Here is a 26,872-nt window from a genome sequence, read left to right on the forward strand (position 1 = left end):
TTTACACAATTTTGGTATCAAAAAGTTCAGCTCGTTCAGCTTATGCCGGCAATGACTTTTGGTATTAAAATATTTTATACTTTTTGAGATATTCAGCTTTTTCTTGCATTTTTGGTTACACTGAAATGAATGGGATTGCTCAATTTTCAGCTAAATCCTATCACTTTTTAGAACTCTTACTCTTAAAGGTTAACTTTAACCTAGAGACTTCATTCAAGTTTCAACAAACTCACAAAACTTTCAGCTATTACTAGTTAAAAAATCTTTTTGATATCTATTACAGTTTTTCTAAAATCACAGGGAGAAGTTTAGGTACGGCTTGAGATTTTCAGAAAAAAATACAAAAATTATAATGGGCAGAGATAGGAGCAATAACCCTCCTTTGCTCCATTTCTGGCATTGTCCTGAGAAAACCGTAAGTCCATTGAAACGAAACGCATACTGGCTTGCATCTAACGGATATACCTTCGATTTGAGCTATAAATCATGAATGTACTCCAAACATTGTGGTCGTTTTGTTAATTTCTTTGAGAATATTCAAAATTTAAAAAAATGTCTCTCACCACTCAACCTGAAAATTCCACACTCTAACTTTTGACCTTCACATTTTCTGGAAACAACTTTTTCCAACACCCAGACCGTTTAGAGTACCAAAACAAATTATATCTCAAAAAGTAGGAATTTTTGTCAGCTTTTCAGAATGGGTTTCATTTTGCCCTTATGTGTTACGGTTCTTTCTCTACAAATGTCAGAAGGAGGAGAGACCCTGATTCTGTCTCACTGAACCCCATGAAAAACCCATGAATTTTTCCAATAGGTGCAGCAGTTTTTGAATGGCGATAAGACGTGTCAGAGGTCTGAAATTACATCTGAGCATCTGAGCACTGTTAAATGCATGATTTATGAAATATTGAAACACAAATTTCCACCGACCACATCTTTTAAAGTACACTTAGGATATTCTCAAATTCGTTAGGTTATTTTGTCCGCTTCAAATTGATATCTTCGATTTTGCTGTTGGTATTACATTTTTTGAGCTACATGCCCCAGAAGGAGGACTGTGCCAGCTTTCCTCCATTTAAACCCCTTTAAAAAAAAGGCACCTGTGGCCGACAGACAGCTGAAATGTTCTCCTCAAATCTTCTAGAACATTTGTGGTAGGCACACAAGACTTCACACACATGACCACCAAAGCCTTCTGCCGCCCACGCTTTTTGATTTTTTCAAATCGGTGCAGTATTTTTCGAATGGTGATGAGAAGTTTGACAGGTCCAATTTTACTTCTGAAGGACATATGTAAAGGCTTCTCTCATTAACAGGAGTACAGCTGCAGGTCTCCAACAGCCGGGGCAAAGGCGGGAAAACAGTGCTTCTCTCTGATTGGTTGAGAGTGTTCAACCATTTTCTGTCCAAGCAGGATCGAGCACCCACATATATGATACGTCAAATCGACCAGCTTGGTCTCAGGAATCATGTATTAAATTTTAAATGCGTCATCTGTTACCATGGTAACACAGGTGCATAAGGATATCCCCAAACAAGTCTCATTGAACCAAATGTGAAAAGCCCAATATTGAGCCTATAACATACTGCTGTTTCTTATCTTTCTGAGCTCTATACACTTAAAACTAGCAGCATATCTGACATTTTAACACTAGTCAGAACGCAGGAACCGTTAGAAGGTGGGAAAGTGCCCCGCTCCCTCCCAGCTCCCTGATTGGTTGAGCGAGGTCAATCATCTTCTGGCTAAATGGAATTACACACCCACACATGGGTGGCTTGGCCTAAGGAATCCATCCATCCATCGACATATGTATCCATACATGCTTCCATCCATCCATCCAATAAACCATCTAACATCCATACAACAGTCCATCCATCATTTCATTCATCCAATCATTCATCAATTCCATACCAAGTCTGAACATATGTTAATCTATCAGCTTCAGATATCAGTAAATGCTTCTAAATTCACAGTTCAGCCAATTGTAAAAATGTACCTATTAAACTATTCTCATTTAAATGCCAGCTGTTTAAACATTTCGACTTTTGAGTTTTTAATCAATGTTCAAAGATTGAAGCTTTCTGCTGTTTAGCATTTTTTTTGTCCATTCTACACCTATATTCTGAGTTTTATTACACTTGTTGGTGATTTTTGCTTCTAAATCTTTAAATACATTCAGCTCATTTTGACAGTTTAGCTTAGTTTCAGCTTCACTTCAGCTGTTCAGCAGCTTCGCAATCAGTTTCCAAATTTAGCATATGCTGCTAATTTCACAGTTTGGCAAAATGTTAAAATTAAAACTGTTAAAATTGTCCTACTGAAATATCAGGTGTTTAGACATTTTAGCTGTCCAGATTTTTATACAATGGTCAAAGGTTTCAGTTTTCTGCTGTTTAGGATAATTTTTCTCTGTTATGCACTTACTTTTTGTGCTTTACTTGGTTGTTGGTGCTTTTTGCTTCTACATCTTTCAATATATTCAGTTCATTTGGACAGTTTTGCTTAGTTTCAGCTTCAGTTGAGCTGTTCAGCAGCTTCAGCTTAGTTTCAGCTATCCAGCATTCAAACAGTATTTTTGCAAGAAATGCAGATTTTTCTACATTGCATTCACGTCACCTGATTGTTTGTCATTGTTCATGGGCAGGGGAACAAAAATAGAAAACGATTTGCAAAAAGAATAGGTTGCTCATTTTCTTTCTTTCTGCATAATCTTTGACCAGTCAAGTTAATTTTTCAAAGAGATCACTGGTGTTTTGAGTTTTATGACTTTCTTGCAGCACTGACTTTGTAAGTCATTGTTTTAACGAACAGCTAAATGTAGAATTTGGATGCATTTCATTGCGTCACTGAACTAAAACATTCATTTAGTCTTGGCTCAGAACTATTCCGCTCAAAAGTATTTTTAAAGTCTATCTTTGTTTAAAGATCTTACCACGTTTGTTGTTGCTTAGTTATTAATTTTGGCCCCAGCCTGATAAATTACAGTGCACAAACTGAAACAGAAGTCATTCCTCAACAATCATACTGGCCTGCGGGACATAGCAGCAGCCATTGCCAATGACAGCATCATCAGGAGGAAAAGGTATAGCAGGTCTGTAATTACTCAACTGAAGCCGACAGATTGCTTACCTAACCTTAGAGATAGCTGGGCTACAAAGTTCCCCCCTCGGAGTATCCAGGGGCTCCTTTATTGTAAAGCGAGAAGCTGCAGTCGACCATAGCCTTTGTTCTTATCCATCCTGCAAGTTGACATGATGCATTTAAATTCTGTCAATACAAGCTGAAAGTTATGCAGTCTAAATGAGCTTCCATCGCTGTTGTAAACTTTTAATAGCAAAAGGACTACTGGTGTATAAGGAGTTGTTTGTTTGAGGAGCAGTGAAAGACTTTGAAGCAATGAAATTAGACAAGTTTCCTTTTGGTTTACTGGTTTTTCATTGCTTCTTTTTAAAGCTAGAAAAATCAGGCAAACACTCACTAAAAAGTGATATTGTAGCTGATAAAAGCTAGCAAATCAATGGATACTGCTAATAGAATATTTCATCAAGACACTATACTGAAGCCTAAATTAATTATTTTCTCAACACATTAAGCTATAAAAAGCATGCGGTCATAAGGTGGAGTGGCAATGGATTCCAATTATGATAAATAACTTTACAGATTTAGGATTTAGTCCCAAATGCTTTGTTAGTAAGCTAATGGATGTTCATAACCCAAATCTATCAATAATGCTAGCTAACTGAAACATATAAACAGACATTAGACATGAGAATGTAGTCTGAAGACATCGTTTTCACAATGATGAAAAAAAACAAACAAAAAATATAAAGTCCATCCATCCATCCATTTTCATCCGCTTATCCGGAGTCGGGTCACAGGGGCAGTAGCCTAAGGCGAGAGGCCCAGACTTCCCTCTCCCCAGCCACTTGGGCCAGCTCCTCCGGAGGAATCCCAAGGCATTCTCTGGCCAGGTGAGAGACATAGTCCCTCCACCTTGTCCTGGGTCTACATTTAGGCCTCCTCCTGGTTGGACGTGCCCGGAAGACTTCACCAGGGATGCGTCCAGAAGGCATCCTGACCAGATGCCCGAGCCACCTCAACTGGCTCCTCTCGATGCGGAGGAGCAGCGAATCTACTCCGAGCCCCTCCCGAATGACCGAGCTTCTCACTCTATCTCTAAGGGAGAGTCCAGCCACTCTTCGGAGAAAACTCATTTTGGCCGCTTGTATCCGCAATCGTTTTTTCGGTAACTACCCAAAGCTCATGACCATAGGTGAGGGTAGGAACGTAGATCGACCGGTAAATCGAGAGCTTCGCCTTCTGACTCAGCTCTCTCTTCACCATGACAAACTGGTACAACGCCCGCATCACTGCAGATGCAGCACCAATCCGCCTATCTCACGCTCCAGTTTTCCCTCACTCGTGAACAAGACCCCAAGATACTTAAACTCATCCACTTGGGGCAGGACCTCATCCCTGACCCGGAGAAGGCATTCTACCCTTTTCCAAATCAAGACCATGGTCTCAGATTTAGAGGAGCTGATTCTCATCCCAGCTGCTTTACACACTCGGCTGCGAACTGCTCCAGCGAAAGCTGAAGATCACATTCTGATGAAGTCAAGAGGACCACATCATCTGCAAAAAGCAGAGACCTGATCTTTAGGCCACCAAAACGAATGCCCTCCACACCTTGGCTGTGCCTAGAAATCCTGTCCATAAAGTTTATGAACAGAATCGGTGACAAAGGGCAGCCTTGGCGGAGTCCAATTCTCACTGGGAACGAGCCCGACTTACTGCCAGCAATGCGGACCAAGCTCTGACACCAGTCATACAGGAACCTAACAGCCCGTATCAGAGGGCCTGGTACCCCATACTCCCGGAGTACCCCCCACAGGGCCCCCTGAGGGACACGGTCAAACGCCTTCTCCAAATCCACAAAACACATGTAGACTGGTTGGGCTAATTCCCACGCATCCTCCAGGATCCCCTTAAGGGTATAGAGCTGGTCCAGTGTTCCACGGCCATGACGAAAACCACATTGCTCCTCCTGAATCTGAGGTTCAACAATCCGACGGACCCTCCTCTCCAGAACCCCTGAATATTCCTTACGAGGAAGGCTCATGAGTGTGATCCCCCTGTTGTTGGAACACACCCTGTGGTCCCCCTTTTTAAATAAGGGGACCACCACCCCAGTCTGCCAGGCCAGTGGGACTGCCCAAGATGTCCACGCGATATTGCAGAGCCGAGTCAGCCAACACAGCCCCACAACATCCAGAGCCTTAAGGAATTCTGGGCGGATCTCATCCACCCCCGGAGCCTTGCCACAGAGGAGCTTTTTAACCACCTCAGTGACCAGAGATCTGTAGACCTCTGTAGACCCTCACACTGGTTTGGCTTCTGTATGTAAAAATGCATGAAAAATTGATAAACAGAAAAATTATATGTAATGATTAGAGGGCTGCGCAGTGGTTAGAGCTGTTGCCTTGCAGCAAGAAGGCCCTGGGGTCGCTTCCCGGCCTGGGTTGCATGTTCTCCATGTGCATGAGTGGGTTCTCTCCGGGTACTCTGGCTTCTTCCCACAGTCCAAAAACATGACTGTTAGGTTGTTTGGTCTGTCCAAAGTGTCCTTAGGTGTGTGTGTGTGTGTGTGTGTGTGTGTGCATGATTGAACCCCCGCCTGCCTGATTGTCCATTGACCGCTGGAGATAGGCACCCCCCCCCCATCCTGGTCCTGGAGTGCCGGTATCCAGTAGGTTTTGTGGTTTTTCTGCTCCAACACACCTGATAAACTAATTGAATTAACTGTGCAGCATCTCATCAGGCTCTGCAGAAGCCTGTTAATCACCTGCTGATTGAAATCAGGTGTGTTGAAGCCGAATTAAAACTAAAACATGCTGGATACCGGTCCTCAAGGACCAGGATTGGGCACCCCTGCTGTAGATGAAAGGTCACTATGTTGATCAATATATAGGTGAAAATTGACCCTTTTGGTACGTTACACCATTGTGCTGCAGATCTGTAAACTACTGTAGACCACCATACTGACTACTGTAGCCCTGTAGACTGCTATAGACCCCATACTGTAGACCTGTAAACTACTGTAGACCTTCATACTGACTACTGTAGAACCTCATACTGTATACCTGTAGAATACTGTAGACCCTCAAACTGTATACCAGTAGAATTCTGTAGAGTATCATACTGAAGATCTGTAAACTACTGTAGACCACCATACTGACTACTGTAGCCCTGTAGACTGCTATAGACCCCATACTGTAGACCTGTAAACTATTGTAGACCTTCATACTGACTACTGTAGAACCTCATACTGTATACCTGTAGAATACTGTAGACCCTCAAACTGTATATCAGTAGAATACTGTAGAGTATCATACTGAAGATCTGTAAACTACTGTAGACCCTCATACTGTATACCTGTAAAATACAGTAGACCTTCATACTGACTACTGTAAACCATCATACTGACTACTGTAGACCCTCATACTGTATACCTGTAAAATACAGTAGACCCTCATACTGACTACTGGAGACTGTCATACTGACTACTATAGACCCTCATACTGACTACTGTACACCCTCATACTGACTACTGTAGACCCTCATACTGTATACCTGTAAAATACTGTAGACCAGTGGTCCTCAATATGCTGGTGTAATGAACAGCAAGCAGCAACGTGAGAGCAGCTAAGCTGCCCCAGGCCACTATAATTGAGGATCTCTGCTGTAGACCCTCATACTGCAGACAACCGTAAACCCTATTACTGTGTAACCTGTACATTACTGTAGACCGTCATACTGACTACTGTAGCCCCTCATATCATACACCTGTAGAGTTCTGTAGACCATCGTACTGTAGATCTGTAGACTACTGTGGACTCTCATACTGTATACCTGTAAAATACTGTAGACTATCATCCTGAAGATCTGTAGACTTCTGTAGAACATCATACTGCAGACTACCGTAAACCCTAATACTGTTGAACATGTAGACTACTGTAGTAGTCATACTGACTACTGTAGACCCTCATATCGTACACCTGTCAAATTCTGTAGACCATAATACTGTAGATCTATAGACTACTGTGGACTCTCATACTGTATACCTGTAAACTATTGTAGACCAGTGGTCCTCAATATGCTGGTGTAATGAACAGCCAGCAGCAACGTGAGAGCAGTGAAGGTGCCCCGGACCATTATAATGGAGGACCCCTGCTGTAGACCCTCATATTGCAGACTACTGTAAACCCTATTACTGTTGAACCTGTAGACTACTGTAGACCGTCATAGTGACTACTGTAGACCCTCATATCGTACACCTGTAGAATTCTGTAGACCATCACACTGCAGATCTGTAGACTACCGTGGACACTCATACTGCAGACTACTGCCGACCCTCATACTGTTAAACCTATAGACTACTATAGACCCTTATACATTTACTCTAGATGCTACAATCTGTAGCATTTTAAGAGTTATGTAGGGATAAATTAAATCTGTGATATTGCATTTGTATCAAAACTCACAATAACTGTTTTCCAAAATCAATGCCATTGTCCAACTAACTTGAGTTTACAGAACATTTTAATTTGAAAATGAAACCTGCTGTTTGTCCTCTTCATCACCCCATCACTGTGCTGTTTACCCTCCACTGAAGAGAAGTTATTTTTGTTTTTATTTCCTACTAATTCCAATTTCTATTCAATCCCATTCAGACAACCTTCTGTTAGGCAACACTGAAGTGCACCAGTGGGATCCCATCTTCAGACTGCATAATGAAGCCAGGGGGAAAGATGGAAATTTCATGATGAAATTTACACCCAAAAACACATACAGAGCAAAGGGAAGGAGAGAGGTTGACATTTGAATGTGAAAACACAGTTGGAATTACAACGAGGTGTCAGCTGTCTGTTACCAAACAGACTGGGTGGACTCATTACTCCTCTGATATGTGCTCCACCACCTCCCTGATTCCTAATGAATGACAATACTCCTGTTGCGTACTGTATGTGAGGCTGTAGCACTGAACAGTTGGCTGTACTGACTGTGCGCAGTTTCCCGTAAAGCTTTGTTAAAAATTCTCAGCCTGCCCATGGGTTGTCACGCCCATTGGCCTATTCACAGCTGTGACAAAGATGAAAAAATAATATTTGCCAGTTGGGGCCAGAGTTGACTGTGTGGCTCTGTAGTACAGATTAACAGGGAGTGCTGGAATAGAATAACCTGCCATTTTTCAAGCCTAATTAAGGCAGTCTCATGGCGCTGGCTCTCTCCAGAGACGCCACTTGTTACAGTTCATCGGTGCGTCTGTCTTATGCCATAATATAAATTGATCTCCTCATGAGGTGGAAGGGGCAGGGGCAGTGCGGACCACAAAGATGGGAAGGAGGAGGCTAGCATTTAACTAGCACTTCACTGTAATTATTACATACATGAGTGGTAGTGGGATTTAGCTTCTCCCAGTCTCCTGGCTGCTCCTCTATACACTCATGGAGTTTTATGATGAATGTTGCGTTTTTAATAGGACTGCAGTTGCTGTGGATTTCATAGGTTGTGCATTTGCTAAATAGATGGACCCGTTGATTGTTCAGCTGAATAACTGAGTCAATTTCATCTGCTTTAGTATAAATTGAAGTCAGCCAAACAAAAAAAGGCCAATTAAGGGTTAATTTGGATCAAATCCTGGTCCGTTGTCCCCTTTGGTGTGATTCATTTGCACAGGTGTGAATAAAGCAACCACATCGTGGTACAGCACAACTATATTGTTCTTTTAGATGAAACTTCGGTCAGACACAAGTACCAAAATAAAAACCAGTTTTAAAATAATAACAGATCAGTGTTGTGACAACCTCACTGTTATGTCCTGCCTGTGGATTTGTTGTCTGTTGTGTATTTATTGTGTACTGTTCCCCATTCGGCCCCCTCCCCCACTCTTTCCCCGTTTGTGTTGTATGTCTCTTTTCTCCCTGCCTGTCTACTTCGGTGCATAAGCGAATGCGGTCTAACATGCCACAAACATCACAAAAGCTACCATGCAGCAGGAGGAATACCCTACATCCCTCCTGTAGAGTAACCGCTTCTTTCCACTGAACGTAAAACAAACAACATTGCAATCAACCCTTTATAGTGCACTCATTGAAGTATTTACATTTTTTATTTCAACCCCAGGGTGTTATTGTAGTCCATAACCAAAGTGTAATTATGTTGTTACAATTTTCAAAAAGATTTACTTTCATGCAGAAAATCTGAGAAAATGAAGTGATTAAATATGGACGTTGGCCCTGTTCTGATTAAAGAAATCCCAAAATAAAACGCATGAACAAGTTAAATAAACATTGTTTTAGAATTATATAGATAATTATAAGCCACTTTAGAATAAGCTAACTAATTGTAGAACATTATATCACTGTTCAAAAATACAGAATATATCACAATTATTAAACAATATAGTATTTTTTTATAAAAACATATTATTGTGGAATATTTCTGAAAAGTTATTGTACAATAGATATTATTTCTGATCAAATATAAATTATTAGAATATTTTAGAATATTTTATATTTGAGGGTGTGCCTCATTATCATCTTCCTCCTGTTCATCCTCATCATCACTGATGGCTAGATTGGTTTTGTTGCTTCTCCATTTCCCAGAGACATTTTAGTTTAAAACTGCAAAATAAATTCAATATAATAATTGTTGTTATTACTGTTACCCTGAATACTAAGATTATGTCTTAAAAACAACAGATTGTACCTAAAAATATTCATAATTAATTTTGCTTCTTCAGGCCGTATGTTCACATTGGCAGATTTGATTTTCATGCTAAGATTTCACCAACTTCATTGAGTTTGACATTTTCAACACATAATTCTTTATTTAGCACAACTAGTCAATCTTGTGATGTGAGTTTCATAAACCTAGCATTGTTAGTTTTAGAGCTCTGACCATAAACACAAGAGATCGAGCAGTTTTCTGGCTCTGCAGACACACCAATATTTGGCACGTTATAGCCCTGCACTGATTGGTGGAATGGTGCCATGGCACAAACCGTAACTAGCTTGATTTCTGATTATTGTTTGGGTGAAATCTCGTAATTCTAAGAGTTTGTGAAAAGGCACACTGATATCATTTATGATGTCAGTGGAAGTGTCTAAATATGGATGTTGGCCCTATAAAGGGTTAAAGTGGATGAGTTCCTTTCCATTTGCAGCAAAGTAACTTTTTGGAAGTGCCCCAGCAGCAAAGTGACACTCTCAATATGTTTGAGTCTATATTTTGCATGTTACACTTTCAAAACACACTGCAAATGAGCTAAACTGAAGTACTAAAGCTACGTTAACTACGATTGAAGCGATTATAAACAGGCAGCTGGAGCTCAAGAGGTGGAGCAGCAATATGGAGCTAGGACTGGGACATTACATGTAACATGTACCAGGTTTTGTAACTTGTAACACATTTTGTAACACGCAATATTTGTTTTGTAAAATGTAATTCTCATTTTGTAACAAATAACTTTTGTTTTGTAGCATAAAATTCTTGTTTTGTAACATGTACCTTTTGGCACAACGTGAAACATAACAGGAAGCTAGAATTTGGGACAAAATATTTTGTACACATAACTTTTGTTGTGTTTTGAGGGTTGTGATTTTGGCATTTTTCTACAAGTTACAAAATGAAAGTTTCATTTTACGAACAAAAGTTACATGTTACAAAACGAGAATTACAAGCTACAAAACGAAGGTTACATGTTAAAAAACAAAAGTTACGTGTTACAAAATGAAAGTTACATGTTACAAAACAAGAATTACGTGTTACAAAATGAAAGTTACATGTTACAAAACAAGATTTCTGTGTTACAAAATGAAATAACAAAATTTGGAGCAAGTTGCATGTAATCTTGTCCCAATCCTAGCTCCATACAACAATCTGGGAGTTGTCAGTTTGATCCCAGCTCATTCCAAATCATTCTATCATTGAGTCCAACCTCTCCGCCTCACCTCTGTGTAAGTTGCTTTGGTAAAAACATGCACAGATGATCAAAACAGTCTGTGAATTTACATAAGCAGTGTTATAGCTCATGTTTTGTTTAATTCTGTATATTTATTGGAAAGGTTGCCATTGCCTATTAACCTGTGATGAGTGTAATAAAAAGCACATCATCGAAATATGTCAGATTTGGCAAGCTGACAAATAAACCACTAAGCCACATTATAAAGAAAATCAATGCAGTCGTAAGCTAGTTTTATATTAACAGCTAGTTTAGCTTTACACAGGCTCAAAATGCATTTTAACAAGTAAATTATTAAGCGTTAATACAAAGTATAAGAAATAATGTTTTTTATTATTCAATGTTTTTGTCCTTATAACAGAGCTCATGTACTATACTGGACCAATTAGGCACACTAGTCCAATTCTGAAAGTCCTTAAAAACACAAAATAAAACATTTTAGGTATTTAGATCATTTCTTTTAATGTTTAGACTGTAAAAACACTTGGCCATAAAAAATCCTTCACTCTGATTAAAGTTTCCTTTTCCTACAGGGCTTGTAATCACTCCTCTGCCTCAACTGTCACCAAAGAGTAGAAAAAGCACCTTCTCACCTCCATCCAAATTATCAGTTTCTTATAGGTGTTGCGTGTTGGCAGAAGATGAAAATAGATACATTACATCGCAAGGGATGCTGAAAACGTTAGTGTCTGCTCTATAAAACGATGGAGCAAATTTCATGTCAGATCTCACCAGAAGTCGGCTTAGCCTGAGTGCGTTTGGCTTGTTGGGATCGTGTCAGCATGAACACTTGTGACAAGATTAGTCTCAGCAGATGACTCAGACGGGTGATGCGAACTGAGCGAGGCACTCTGAGAGAAAGGAAATATGAAGATATGTACAGGTGTTGACTGGGAAATATTGATTCTCAATGAGGTTTCTCTTTCAGTGTGTGTGTGTGTGTGTGTGTGTGTGTGTGTGTGTGTGTGTGTGTGTGTAAGCAGGGTGAGATGTGCAAGTGGGTGTTGTTGATGGGTCGGTGAAAGAAGTTCTGGGTGTCACGTGTGGGTGATGTTTGGGGCATCGACGCTGTGGGAAGCAGCATGGAGCGAGGGGAGTGTGAAAAACAGCGTGCCCACCACTTCCTTCGTCAACACAACCCCTGGTGACAGCTGTCATATTGCCATGGCAACCAGTGCCACCTATTTGATGCGATGCTTATTTATACTCTTGGTTCAACTTTGAAGTGGCTGTCTTGATCTCATTGTATGAGTCATCTGCGAGCAGGGCTTTAGGTGGCTTAAAGGAAAGGCTCTTAGCCGACTGAGCTGGCCATATCCCGCTCAGAATCGGATAATTGCACTTTTAAGACAGTCTAGTCCTCACAACAAGACTGTGGACTTTAGAGAAGTGGAAGGAAGGAGATTAAAATGCAGTGCTGTGTTTACTTTGTGGGTAATAAAAAGGGGAAAGTGGGATATGAGCTAGTTATCACTCAGATTGGAATTTGTCAGTCTAGCCATGCTACATTAGCTGACATTACTTCCCTCATTAAATGGGCCACATTTCAGACCGTGTGCACATTTCAGACCGTGTGCTCCTGTCAGACGAACACAGATGCCTCCTGTCAGAGCTTCAGTGGGACGTAGTGTTTCGGAGAGTTAAATCTACATTCTTTGAACCACACGCCGCTGAGGACAGACGCGTTTTTTACTCAGCAGAATTAAGGCTCTTTGTGTAATTACTGCCGGTGAGTGCCATGCGAACAGTCAGGATTCTTCAGCTTCAGCTGGTGGGATGTCTGAAGAATCCAAATAGCTGAGCATCACAGGGGGGAGTCTTCACGAGTACAAACACAGAGATTGGATTTTAAAAAGGAAGCTTTAACAGTATTCTTTCTAAAACCATATCCTAATAGTTATATCTGCTGCAACTGTTGGCGACTGGACCAAGAGATAAAAAATGGTGGTACTTTTTAAATTCACCTCCCTCTGACTTGATTATTTGTGCATACGGTGAATCTGAGATACTCCAACTAAAGATGTGGGAATTTGTTTTGGCAAAGTGTTAAAGTGATAGCATTTCTTCCACCACGAGAAAAAAGTTACTTTTGTCTATAGGGACCAAAGTTTACTATAACATGTAAGTTATTGGTAAAATAAAATATATATTATTATTTAAAGGAGCAATATGTAGGAATTTACAGAGAAATAATCACAAAAGTCTAATGTCTCAACCATGTTGGAAGGAATGTTATAATGAAACAGATTTCCCTCTCAGCCAGCTTGTGTGTGTGTGTGTGTTGGGGGGGGGTTGTCAGTTTTCTCTTTAAAAAAAACTAAAGAGGATCGTAGTCTTTGTTTACAATTTGTGAGCCCATGAAGTCTGCGACAAGCTAACACTGCAGCACCAACATTTGCAATTTGACACCGGCAAGGAAAAAGCTCCAGAGTTGTTGAACCAAAGCCAGTAAACAGGAGCAACCCAGACGTTATTTCTTGTACACCTAAGAGGCCATGGCATCTCTTTGTTTTACTCTGATATTGGGTGAAGCAGGCTAGAAGCTAACGGTAAGCTAACAATATAAACTAAGCAGATTAGAAGCAAATAGTTTGCTCTAAAATAGTGTCAAACTACTTTTTTTGTCATCAAAAACTTGACATTACAGTGAAATGTACGTGTGAAGTGAATAATGTCAGTCGTCATTTTTGAATTGAATTGAATTATTTTCTTTAATGAGCCTTTCAGAACTATAACAGCAGGCTAACAGCAAGACGGCAAATAACCACATCTCCTCTTATGCCGGAGATGAATTACCGTAATAAGTGTAGTAAGTGCTCCTTACCCAATAACACCCAAGAGTGCGACCACCAGACATAACAATGTACTGTATTTATCCACTCATCAACTTAGTGTGTATGACCCATCTTCGCTTCTCATCTAGACTCTTCTGGTGCTGATCTGTAACTGGTAACAACCATGAAACTCTCAGAATGAGAGTGAGAAAGTCACTTTTTTTTAATAAAAATAGGCTGTAGTAAACAAATTTTACCACAGGATGGTATTTTACTTAATTTTTACATCATTTACTCTTAAACCTTGCACTTTTAAGATCAGTGTAATAATTTATCACCATTTCTTCAAACATTTCCATATTTTCTCATAATACTTTTATATAAATTATTTTTTTTTATGGGGACTAAAACATGCGCTACCAAGCGATTGACCTGCCTGTTAAGTGGTTCTTTATGTCTTCATTCAGTTACTAATTAATCTCATTTTGTTTTTAATTATAGAATTATAGCTGCATTACATAATTATCGAATAAAATGAAATCAGTTCAGGTAAATGGATGTTTTCCTCACTCGTCTCAGTGTTCTGCAGCATAAATAAGAAACATTAGAATTCTTTTTCTCTCTAGCTTAGTTTCATTGATCACCAACTCTTCCCTTTCCTTTTTTGGGTCAGAAACTAAAAACCAAAGTAAATGAATGATAAATGACCCACATTTGTATAGCGCCTCTCAGAGTAAGGACTCCAAAGCGCTTTACACTACAGTGTATCATTCATCCATTCACACACATAATCACACACTGATGGTGATGGGCTACAATGTAGCCACAGCTGCCCTGGGGCGCACTGACAGGGGCGAGGCTGCCGAGCACAGGCGCCGCCGGTCCCTCCGACCACCACCAGCAGGCAAGGGTGGGTTAAGTGTCTTGCCCAAGGACACAACAGCAGAATTCTCTGTCCGGAGCCAGGATCAAACCTGCAGCCTTCAGATTACTGGACAACCCGCTCAACCTGCTGAGCTACTGCTGCCACCCCCCCAAGTATGATCAGCCGTTTTTTGGGCAGATTGTCAACATATTTAGTTTTTGTCGTACATTTGCCCATCCTTAGGTCAAGTCTAGTACTATTTCAGCATATTTCTATACTTTAATTGTTTTCTCACCAAACATTCACTTTATGAAATTGTTCAGAAAAGATGCATCTAACAACATACAGACATAACTTTAATTAACACCTCGATGACTCTGGCTGACTTCCATCAAGACATTGCCATTTACCACCTGATCCTTCTATATTTAAGCAGTTTACTTATTTTCTATTAAGTGTGTCTGTAAAACAGAGGAAATTGCTTAAATGAAGCATTTTCTATTCTAAGACCTGTCACCATGTGAGAAGTGTTAACTACTAGCTGTAACCCATGCATCCTGTTGGCGTACCTTTGATCTTAAAGGTAGCTTTCTCACTTGGTCACAAGAAAAGGTGAAAAGAATTCTCAGGTGCCTTTTCCTGATTGTTTTCAGCTCCTTTTTAAAGACTCATCGTGGTGTTACTTCAGTTGGCAGAACCATGTTTCACGGGGCAGATTTTTACTGAAAGTGCATTACAGAAGTGGGTTTTTCAGAATTCAGGGTCTCCACCTGCTAAAGCTCTGCAAAATGAAGAGTCTCTTAATTTTCTAAACAGAGTATTGAACTGTCAGTATTTGGTAATCAAATTAGTTGCATTTTCCCCTTAAAAGGGAGTCTCCTGCAATGGAATCTATCAAGTTTAAGTTCGGATGGTTGCCAGACACTGATTTAATAAAGAATAATCCAAACTGAAACAGCAAAGACAAAGATACACTGACCTTGAGGTCCCAGCATTGGTTGAGAGCCAATATTCTACATTTACATATTGCAAAAATCAGCTGGAGGGTGTCTGACTTTGTGTAATTGCTCATAATTGCTCACAGGCCTGTGCGTTAAAGCTAAGGTAATAAGTCATTTTTGCCCTTTTTTGTTCTCTTATTTTAAAAGAAGATGAAATTTAAAATAAACAACACTGAATAGCAACATGGTTTGTCTGTGCCATGGCGGCCCAATAGGGGTTGCCCACAAAGATTTTAACAAGCCCATGTATATCATGTAGTCAATTCATCTGGGCCCCTTTGAAAACCCATGAAGGGTCCATTAACATCTATATGGGCAAAAACCTATGTAGGCACGCTCCTATGGGTCCACCAGCTGCATATCAATCCTGTTGGCACCCATACGGTTTACCCTTTTATTCCCATATGAGGCCACCTACGTATGCTGACAATTCAGAAAAAAAAGGTGAAAAGTTCTAAGGGCATAACCTCTGCTGACCTTTAATGAAAACAAATGGCTGTTTTTAAGTGTATGCAAACATCTGGTTGATTCTCAAGACTTTTAGGAAAACATTATGTGGGCATATGTGTATGTGTTCTGTTACAACTAGTGTAAAGTTACCACTACGTTTCTGGAAAACGTCATTCCAACAGTCAGACATGGTGGTGGTAGTTTGATGGTCTGGGCTCCTTTGCTGCTACAAAGTTTGCACCACATGCTGTAATTGATGGAACCGTGAATTTTGTGCAGAATGTTTGACCTTTAAAAGGCCATTAATGCTGGACAACTATAGCCCTAAAAATCTAGACCAACCGTAGCAGACACAAGTTTTTTTGCTCTACAGGTCAGCCTAGCCGTGCTCCATTGCAGCTTCAGCAGGTCTTTCATTGGCCCGAACATTTTTGTATCATGCCAGTCACAGCACTCTACATTTATTGGGCAGAGCTGCGACAGAGAAAAACTTCAAACATGCCGTCAGTTCAGAAACAACACTTGTTTGAAACAGCTTTGGCATCAACTTTGAACGATTTAGACTTGGGCTTTTCTTTCGAGACCCAAGTAGATAGAGGTACTTGAGTCCTTTATTTTGAAAAAGGATATCTGCTTCTTCTTCAATGGAATGTGGCAGACTGCCACATTGACTGACTTCCATAAAGATGAATATGTCACGTTCATTGCTCCTGCTCTTCCTAACACTGTCCAATTGCGTGCAGGCACAGTTTGAAGGACAATCGTAGATTCCACCACATGACTGACTTGCTTCAATGGCTCGTGACCAGACTACATAGGATTATGTATTTGCTGGCTTGCCAGGCTAGAAAAACTGTCACCAATGTGGCAAAACTTAAACAAATCTGTAAAAACGAGCGTAATAAAATTCTTCAACAGTGACACGCAAAAGCTAATGCACTCTTTACAGGGGCAAAAAATTATCACAGCACTGTAAAATACTTTTAATGTAGGCTTTGATTAAATATTGTGCTGTTTTTAAACCAAGGTAAACATGTCAATAAATAAGTTAACCAGCACCCACAAATGTGTGCACTTTCAACCATCTGTTGTGCACAAACCTTGCTGCTTCCTGCTCCAAAGGGAGTAGAAGCCACACCGTTTTCATTTAGTATCCTTTTGATCTGACATGCAGCCAAGTGTAAATTCAAGAATCCTTTAATTCGGTGATTCATAGGCCTCCTCCGTCGTGCCTTTGCGACAGGCACCAGTCGGCTGCTGCAGTTAATGTCTTTCAGCAAGAATTTATGTCCACAGCCATGCCTCTTTCCTCCTATCTCCTACTCAACCCATTAGAGGATTCCCCACCAAAGCTTTGCCAGAACGCCTTGCATCACAGCCACGCTAATGAAAGGCATTATACATTACAAAGTGTTTGATTTAGGCATGATTTACAGTCCTTTTCCCTCAGCAGAGAGAAATGGGAAACCTTCCTCGAGATAAGCTCAGAATCCACCTGCGATTTTCAAAGGACATCAAAGGGTTCAAATTGTGTATAGGACTCTTTGTCGGCACTAAGAACCACAAAAAAACCCGCTTTCCATCAGATGTGGAATTTCCATAAACGAGTGAGGGGCATGTATGTGAGTTATTATGATCCAGGATCAATGGCAGCTTTTGCGATATGAAATCGAGCGTGCGTGTGCTGCATGTTTGGGTGCTCAGTTGTCGTGTTTGACGCTGACACAAACATCACTTCTGTCTGTTTACACAAAGGTTCCACAGCTGCTAATGATAACCTTTTTTATTTTATTGAATTCTTCTAGCTCTGCAGAACTGATAATAAAACAAAGCAGCATGCATCTTTTGATTAAAGGCCAGCAATTTCAATTTTTGCAAAGAAAGTAAGATATTCACGAATTTTCACCCTGCCTGCCAGCTTTAATAATTGGCAGGATGTTGTTTGCCACCTACACAAACACTTAATACCTGACAGCTTGCAGCCAGCAGCATTTAATCACAGCTGACAACTGATAATCCATGTCTCAGCACTGATGGATCATTGACTTTTTTATCGTCTTCCTGGGCCTTCTAGTTCTTCTTTTTTACGTTGGGTTTCGTCCGGATATTAGACAAAGAGCTGTTTAGGGCTGGCAGATGTGATAATTTAGTGTGAACTGCTTCGAAGAATGTCTTGGATGCCATCCATGGGTACGAGTTGTCACAGGGTTGAGTTTATAAAGATTCAGGAGGCTTGATGTAAATTTATAAGGACAAACTGCTGCAGTAACACCCACTTTGATGGCCGTCCCGGTGGCTATCACTTGTCGTCCATATGGCATCTCGGTGTGTGATGTGCCTCTCACGTACAGCGTGTTCTGACTCAGATTCCTCCCTTTTTCCTCGCTGCAGCTACTTGCTAAAATTAAAGCTTTTTCTGCTGAATGGAGATAAGTTGATTTTTGAGATTGTGTGTTTTTGCATGAATAAAATAACCATCACAGCACACGCTGGTGGGTGTGAATAAATAGGTTTATTTGGTAATGTTTCTTGCAACATTTATAGTTGTCAACCGCGTTATATAATGAAGGGAGTTATGCTCTTTTGTTCTAGATTCAGATGCAGAAGAAAGTAGAGCAAAAACTCACTTATTTACCTCTCAGATATGAATACTTGTCTTGCATCGCCTGGAGCATGAGCGCTTCTTATCGTGAGTCATTTTCATTCTTAACAACAAAGTAGATGTCTGGGCTCCGTAGGTATTTATTTTGGACAGTATTGGTGTCGACTGATCTGACAGTGTACAAGGCCAGCAAGTCTGAAGGTGCTCGAGATATTTAAATGAAAGGATTGAGTCTATATTCATGATGTCGTGATGACCAGACACTGCCGAAGCCTCTGATAACATCTGGCTATGAATAGAGAGGAGATATTCTCTAATTTCCCCTGTGAACGTCAGTGTTGCTGTTAGCTTGGACTTTCTGTCTTTGTGGCAATCCAAAGCAGGTTCTGATGGCATGATTAACCCCAGTTTCGCTGCTTTTTACTTTTAAACATTTGGAAAATTTGACATATGATTTTCTTTAGATTTTATGGATCTTATAGAGAACTTGTGTTTGGAATTTTTAAAGTTAACGCCATTTTGGACAAATTAGAAAAAAAAAATAGTGTCATATGCAATGTCACATCCAAAAATGACAACATTACTTCTCATTACATTACAGAATTTTCAGCCTGGAGTCAAAAACTACAAATTGTTCCAAAGGGGAATCCATCTTGACAGAAATTCAATAATATTAATAATTGAAATTATTAAAATGAAGATGTATTTACAGGTGTGGTGGATTATTTAGAGTTTTTCATGCAGGCTGAACATGACAACAGTCTCCTACACCTATCTCCTGCATTAGCTTCTGATTGAAACTTTAGGATTAGAAAAGCCTGACAGATCTATGTCACTTAACATTCATGTCTCTGCTTCTTGTTGGTGTAGCATCTAGGAAACAGGAGAGAACAGCTCGACTGGTTGAAGCTTACCGTTAGCATTAGCCACTTCACCACTTAGCAGAAGCTTCTCCAGGCTTGTGTTATTTGTGGAGACAAAACATCGACGTTGCAAGTCAGTGGTAGAGTGGCATTGCTGTTATCTAATACGAGGTAAGATGCCCAAATATCAGGAAATAAGACTCCAAAACCTGCCGTCTGAAGCTCAGCAGTGGTGTGGGGAACTTTGGCTGAATCCCGATACTCGTATTTCCCACCTTGCACCCTTCAATTGTACGTTCCATTCCAAGGGTGCAAGTACTGTACGTCAGGAGTACTGATCCTTAAGTGCGGAAGTTGACCATGCCCTTTTTGCACCCTTGATTTGCACTTGGCCCAACTCCACATTGATGCAGGCGTTACAGTCCATTGCTGTGTGTGACCTTTGAGAATCAGGCGGAACAACAGCTCAAGTACCTTTTCTGAAAATATATATTTTCAAATGAAAGATGTTCATTTAAAAATTATTAATGATTTTTACCATACCATACCACCTTTACTTCTACTACAGCACATTTCAATTTATTCTTGCTCTGAATGTTTTAGATTTAATGTGAACAGCAAAGTATGTAAACTTTGTCAAGAAATTTTTCATTTGTTTGAAAGTTGTTAAAGGTGCAGTATGTAAGAATATAGTGATAATTTGACAGTGAGGAAATCCCAAAAGAGTCATTTCAGTCATTTTGGAAGGAAGGTTAAACTGAAACATATTTCATACCCAGCTGGCTGCGGGGATTGTCAGTTTTTCTCTTTTCAAAACAAAGGCAGGAGGGACGTAACTACTGGTTACCATCGGTGAATGTGGGGGTTGCCGTGTCTCCTGTGAGCTAATGCTGCAGCGCCGACCGGCAAAAAGCCCCAGAGTTGGCTGCAGTGGTTGCAGTATCCAAATTCTACCACAGGGTGTAATTTTTACTTCATTTCTACATGATGCACCTTTAATAAAAAATTGTTTTAAACTAGCACAAACTGCGACTGGCTGTCAATGACGCAATGCTCCCTGTCCCAATTCAGCAACTATTTGCACATGTGTGTGCTACGTGCTCAAAGCCTTATAGTACACTTCCTCCAAATGCACTTCACTGAAGACCATAGGGCGCAGTGCAAGTTTGGGGCTCCAAGAAATGGTGCAACAGTATAATTTCCCCCCGGGAACAACTCACAAGGCATTAATTCCTACTGGAGACCACTGCAAATGTATTGACTTAACGAGTGAACTACTCCTTTAAAGCAAATTTACAACAGATATTTTAAATGTTTGATAAAAGCTTGTGACAAAAAAATGGTTATTTATGGAATTATCAAGAACATTTTCTTTTTTTCTCTTTTTCTGAGCAGATTAATGAAGGGCTAGCTTCATGATTAATAGCTCTCCAGCAGTTTGATGTTCTCCGCTTTACTGAACACGCTAAATGTGTTGTGGTCTGAGAACAGGGGCTGGAAAACACATAATCTCTGTACAGTCATTTGGTTTGTTGAAATCACTTCCTAAAAGAAAACACTTCATCTCTAAAAGGTTGCCAAACTCTTGCCAAATAAGCACTTACTGTACTTGAGGAAATAAATGGCACGGCACCAAAGCCAATAATTATAAAATGAACCTTTACTCATCATTCAGACTGGAGTTGGTTTTCTCTAATTCAATCACACCTCTGTTTGGTTGTTTAAAAAAAAACATTTTTATTTTTTTTACTTCACTACTTTCTGCTTGGACACATCAAACGATTTACAGCCCTGTTAACAGCTAATTGGGCCATGAGATCTTAAATGTCTTTTTTTATTCTTCTCATCTGCAGCTGATTCGGACGATCAGCGCGGTGGATAAGGACGAACCTCTGAGCGGTCATCGCTTTTATTTCACCCTGGATGCGCCTGTTGCTGGCAATCTCAACTTCACACTGCGGGATAACAAAGGTGCAACAACCGTTTGTCTTTTGTCTTTGATGTACTTCCCAGCGTTGCTGTTTTGCTGCTTTAACTGAATAAAGTGTCTCAGAGGCTATTTGCAGATCTGGATGAATGTTAAAACCATCAACATGTCATTAAACTGTTTAATCTGAAGCATTTAATAGAATCTGGAAACATCACAAAGGCTCATTGGTTGTTCTGCAGAAGAATACTTCATTCTGTTGAGCTATGCGAGCAAAACTTTAACTAAATGGAATGCAGCCCTTATTAATACATCTTTTCCCAACTTTCTGTTCTGCCCTGAAGTAGGCGGTATTACCTGATGCTGACATAACTCCAAATGCATTGCAAATATCTCAGTCATAATGTCTATAAAATGTCAAAAAGCTGTTAAGTTTAATATTGGTAACACTTTCCAATCAGCGGCTCTTTAACATTACTTAGTGCATTATTAAGCATTAAACTATTAAAATATCAACAAAAGAATTAACCCTAACCATAATGTGTAATGCATTGCTAAGCAGACTCTCCTCCCTGACCCTTTATCCTAACCTTAACAACAATTAATAGTTAACAATAACAGTAACTTTACTAAAGAGACCCTTCATTTATTTCATGTTTAATAATGCACCAAGTAATGTTAATAAGGGACACTGTTTATTAATGTTTAATAATGCCTTAAAGAACTTTAATAAATAGCCCCTTTGTGTACTAATGCTTAATAATGCATCAAGTAACGTTAATAAGGGGCCACTTGTTTATTAATGCGTAATAATGCACCAAGTTACATTAATAAAGGGACCCTCTGTTTATTAGTGCTTAATAATGCCCTAAATAACTTTAATTAATAGCCCCTTTGTCTATTAATGCTTAATATTGCACCAAATAATGTTAATAATCAGATCCTTTTTTAAATTAAGGCCTAATAATGCCCTAAAGAACTTTAATAAAGGGACTTTTTGTTTATTAATGCTTACTAATGCACCAAGTAAAGTTAATGAAGGGACCCTTTGTTTAATAATACACCAAGTAACTTTAAAAAGGGGGCCATTTGTTTAATAATGCTTAATAGTGCCCTAAAGAACTTTAATTAAGGGACCTTTTGTTCGTTAATGTTTATAAATGCACCAAGTCATGCTAATACAGAGACCCTTTGTTTATTAATGCTTATTAATGCACCAACTAACATTATTAAAGGGACCCTAATGCTTAATAATGTCCTAAAGAACTTTAATAAAGGGATCCTTTGTTTATTAATGCTTAATAATGCCCTCCAACAACGTGACATTGTTATGGTAGTTATGGCTACACAGCACCATTGTGCATGCCAGATGTGTGTAGAAATAACAAATAATTTGTATCTATTATATTCCCTAAATGACCAAAACTAACGTTTTCTAATTGGTAGCTAATATTAACTTATAATTAATATCTTGCCTGTTTAAGGTGGCTCCTTAAATGGCCTCAGTTTGAGAAACAGCCATAGGGCAGAAGTGGAAACCTAAGTTTAGCATTACATGGCTACGTTTGCAAAAAAATTATGATGCCCCAGGCTGTGCCAGATGTGCTAGTGGCTAATACTGTTTGTGTTTGGAATTATTTTTTCTGTGAAGGTGCAAAAGGTTTAAATAAAACTGGAGTCATTTAAATATGGCAGTATTCCTCTATGATCTTGGTTCCACTTGTACTAGCCTTTAGCTCATCAATCTGGTCAGAATTAAACTCTGTTCCTCCAGACTGAGGAAAAGCTTTCTATAGCAAATACAATAATAACTGTTCAAAATGTTTCTCGTGTGTGTGTGTGTGTGTGTGTGTGTGTGTGTGTGTGTGTGTGTGTGTGTGTGTGTGTGTGTAGCTTGTCTCTCACAGTGATGTTTACAATCACCAAGAAATACTGAAGATTATTTGTTATAACATCATATTTTGATCAACAGCAGTTTTTTTTAATGTGGGTGTAAACGAGAAACCCCATCACCTTAAATGTAGGAAGTGCAAATGTTTTTATCAATGCTGGAAGTGTCAGCTCAGACCTTTAGACGGCAGCTGGTGAAGCGAATAAGCTGTAGTAATATTGAAAGGAGACTTCAGAATCTGGGTGCGATAGGAACGGTCTGTTAGCTGCTGACTTCCTTTGAATCAAACCTGCCTATGCCGTTGACTTTCTGCCCACTCCTCAGGTTATAATTCACTTCTAAAACACACACTCAATGCATTCTCCTTTTTGTTTATCAATAATCCACATAAAAAAAAAACACTTCAAACCATCCCTTTAATGCCAGTAGCCACCCACACATCAAAAGTGGGTGAAAAACTTAATTTTAATTTGTGTATAGCTTTAAAGACTCCTGGGACTTGTGTTTGACTTCATCATTACAAATCCCCGCCGCTTAGAAAGAAAAAGAAAGCTGTTCCGAGCTGATATACTCCATAAGATGATGTTCTTCGATGAGTGTTTGCCCACATGTGTGGGTGATTGTTTGACGTTGTCGTGTTACCTTTCACAAGGTGCAGCAGTCTGGTTGAGAGGGCGTAATCCACGAGCACAGACGTGGATGTTTGAATTAGCTGCAGATTAGTTATTTAAACTGAACAGAGTTTTTTGGTAGCTTGTTGCTTTATATGTGTGGCAATAAATCTTTCAGAGGAAGTTTAGGCATCGGGATGACCTGCAGAATTTTTAATTGAGCAGTGAAACGAGGAAGATTTAAGGGACGTAGAACATGGTGGTTGGTCTGAGTATTTCAGAAATAGCTGATCTGCTGGGATTTTCATTTTAGTTTACAGAGAATGGTCCAGAAGAAAGAATGAAATATTCAGTGAGCAGCAGTTGTGTGTTGTAGGTGTCAGAGGTTAGAGGATAATAGTCAGACTTGTTTTATTATAAAAAATAGAATAGAAAATTCCTTTTTCGTCCCCCAGTGGGAAAATGTTAGTGTCACAGCAGCAATTACATCCACAACAGGCGGAAAAAAGTAAAATAAAATATTCAAATATCTAATTATTGGATATATATACACATTTTCAGAATTACAAAATAAAATACTGTGTGAAAATGGGAACATAAATAAAAAACCAGCTGCAATTCGCACATCAGGAACCTGAAAAACGTTTCCTGGTTTGAAGAGTCTTAGTTTCAGCAGCAGAATTCAAATGGTTGGGTCAGAATTTGGTAAAGCATGGATCTATCCTGCTTTAGATCAACGCTTTGTGAGATTCAGGATGTTCTGAAGACAACAGGGGTATTAGCTAGAAGTACCTCATAAAGTTTAGTTCTCGGGATTGACTTCAGCACCCCCTTCACTCGGGATGATGACTCTAAAAATGCATAGGCTCAGTATTACATGTGCTAGCTCAAACAAAACTTCCATAGTGAGGTCATGATGGTGTTTGATCATAGTAGTGGCAGTCCTATAGGAAGCCTAAGTCACGCCCACCTACTTCCGCGTCATGGGTCCCCGGAAGAACGACAAAATAAATGCAAGTCAGCGGGGCTAAAAACGCTATTTTCCAATTCCGCTTGTTTTGTGCCATGGATTTCACATATGTCTGTGATTTTTAAAGAAGCACTTTGATACCAAGAACGAGCTTATTGTCAAACGGGGGAAACGCTATTTTAGGTTTTTTGATGAAAGTGACGTCATCAAACCAGACACAGGGAAAACTGAGGGAAAATGGCTGTAAGTTCAGCAAACTTCCCACAGGAGGAAAGAACCACCATAAATCTGGCCATTTGGTAAGTAGCAGCTACGCTAGAGGAGAGGAGATTATGTGGTGACGTCACATGTGCGACATGCCGATTTCTAGTTTGTAGTCATGCTAATTACGGACTTTTATAAGCGGATAAATCTCAAAGTACGTGACTGGCGTGGTCGAAACACTCATCATTACTTTTCCATTAAATTGCAGTACAACATATGTGTGATCCTGGGCGTAAGGCAGAGCGGATTAGAAAATAGCGTTTTTAGCTCCGTTGACTTGCATTCATTGTTTCGTTCTTCCGAGGACCCATTACGTGGAAGTAGACTTAGGCTCCCTTTAGGTGGAGTGTGCGTATGGTCTGGACTGGCCACAATGATTACAAACCCATCGTGCAATCAGAGTCATGATAGTGTGGCATCTTCTTGAGCGCATCTACATTCGGCAATGAGGATGTTGAGCTTGGGGAAGAATCAGAGGTTGGTGCATACATGGTACGGTATTAGTGGGAACTTTAGCAGTTTGACCTTTTAGGGACAGATTAGGAGCATTTGAGCGTCATCATCCACTACATTCAGTCAGGGGTCTTAATTCAACGTTAAGGGGGCCAAGAGCTTTGAGAATTAAAACACAAGGTGACATTTAGGGACTAGAAGAACAGGTAACGTGCATACATGTCCTCGTAAAACCTTTCAGGTTTTCGGTGACTTTTTAACCATTTCCAAGTCTCCAAACCACAGGTTTTGAATCACATCTACTAAAGCACACGAGCCACCCTAGATGTGGGTTTGAAAGCCCCACCTACTCACCTGCACAATGTGGCGTTTATTTATTTACAAAAATAAATATCTGAAAATACAGAAGCAAGGAAAGAACAACACACAAAAGACCTCAGATGTATTCAAATCTTTTAGCACAGATGATGTTTCATTTGTTTACATGCAGAGGGCGGGGCTTAAAAGTTGTCCTGAAACCAGCCACTAAGGGGCAGGGTTTTTTTTTTTCAGTTTTATCTTACATGTTACATTTCTCTGATTAGTTGCTGTATATGTTGGAAGTCTAGTCCATAGATGTCCAAACGTTTCTAAAGGGGGCCACAGAAATTTGCAACTTGTATTTAGAAAATACAAAAATGTATTTATCTGTCCTGCTCAAAAATAGGCCTCATATCTGTGCACATCTGTACATGAATATGTTAAAAAAATCTGTTGGAGAGAGAAATATGTATCCACTCGAGATGTGCAAATGGGGGCCACACAACATCCCTCCGAGGGCCACACATGGCCCCCGAGCTGCGCTTTGGACTGGACTGGCCTGGACCTTTGTCTTTCATCCTAATTACGAGCTTTGGGATGAACGGTAACAGCAAACCCCACTAAAGTCTGACACTAAAAGGATGAAATTCCCTGTAAATAAGTCAGGAACTGTCTCAGCAGCACGCCGATATTAGCAGTTTGGGACAACATATAACAAGGTCTGTTTCGTTATAAGTATAATGTCACATTTTTCCCTTTGCCATCTGAATGAAATCTGAATACCGCCCAGACAAAAGAATCGACCTTCAAGGCTTCAACATCTGCATTTCAATCACGACTGCTCTGTTTGAGAGTGCATCTCCATCTATTG

General features: G+C 39.9%; 1 protein-coding gene across 2 annotated transcripts in view; it reads left to right on the forward strand.

Moving 5' to 3' along the window:
• cdh7a (cadherin 7a) overlaps positions 1-26,872 on the forward strand; it is a 200,161-nt gene that overhangs the window by 159,155 nt on the left and 14,134 nt on the right. For both annotated transcript variants that reach the window (XM_015975712.3, XM_070553097.1), the window contains one exon: positions 21,439-21,556. In XM_015975712.3, the coding sequence (XP_015831198.1) occupies positions 21,439-21,556 (118 nt within the window). The remainder of the gene's footprint in view (positions 1-21,438; positions 21,557-26,872) is intronic.

This window comes from Nothobranchius furzeri, chromosome 7 (genome assembly GCF_043380555.1).
Source record: "Nothobranchius furzeri strain GRZ-AD chromosome 7, NfurGRZ-RIMD1, whole genome shotgun sequence".
Lineage (NCBI taxonomy): Eukaryota > Metazoa > Chordata > Actinopteri > Cyprinodontiformes > Nothobranchiidae > Nothobranchius > Nothobranchius furzeri.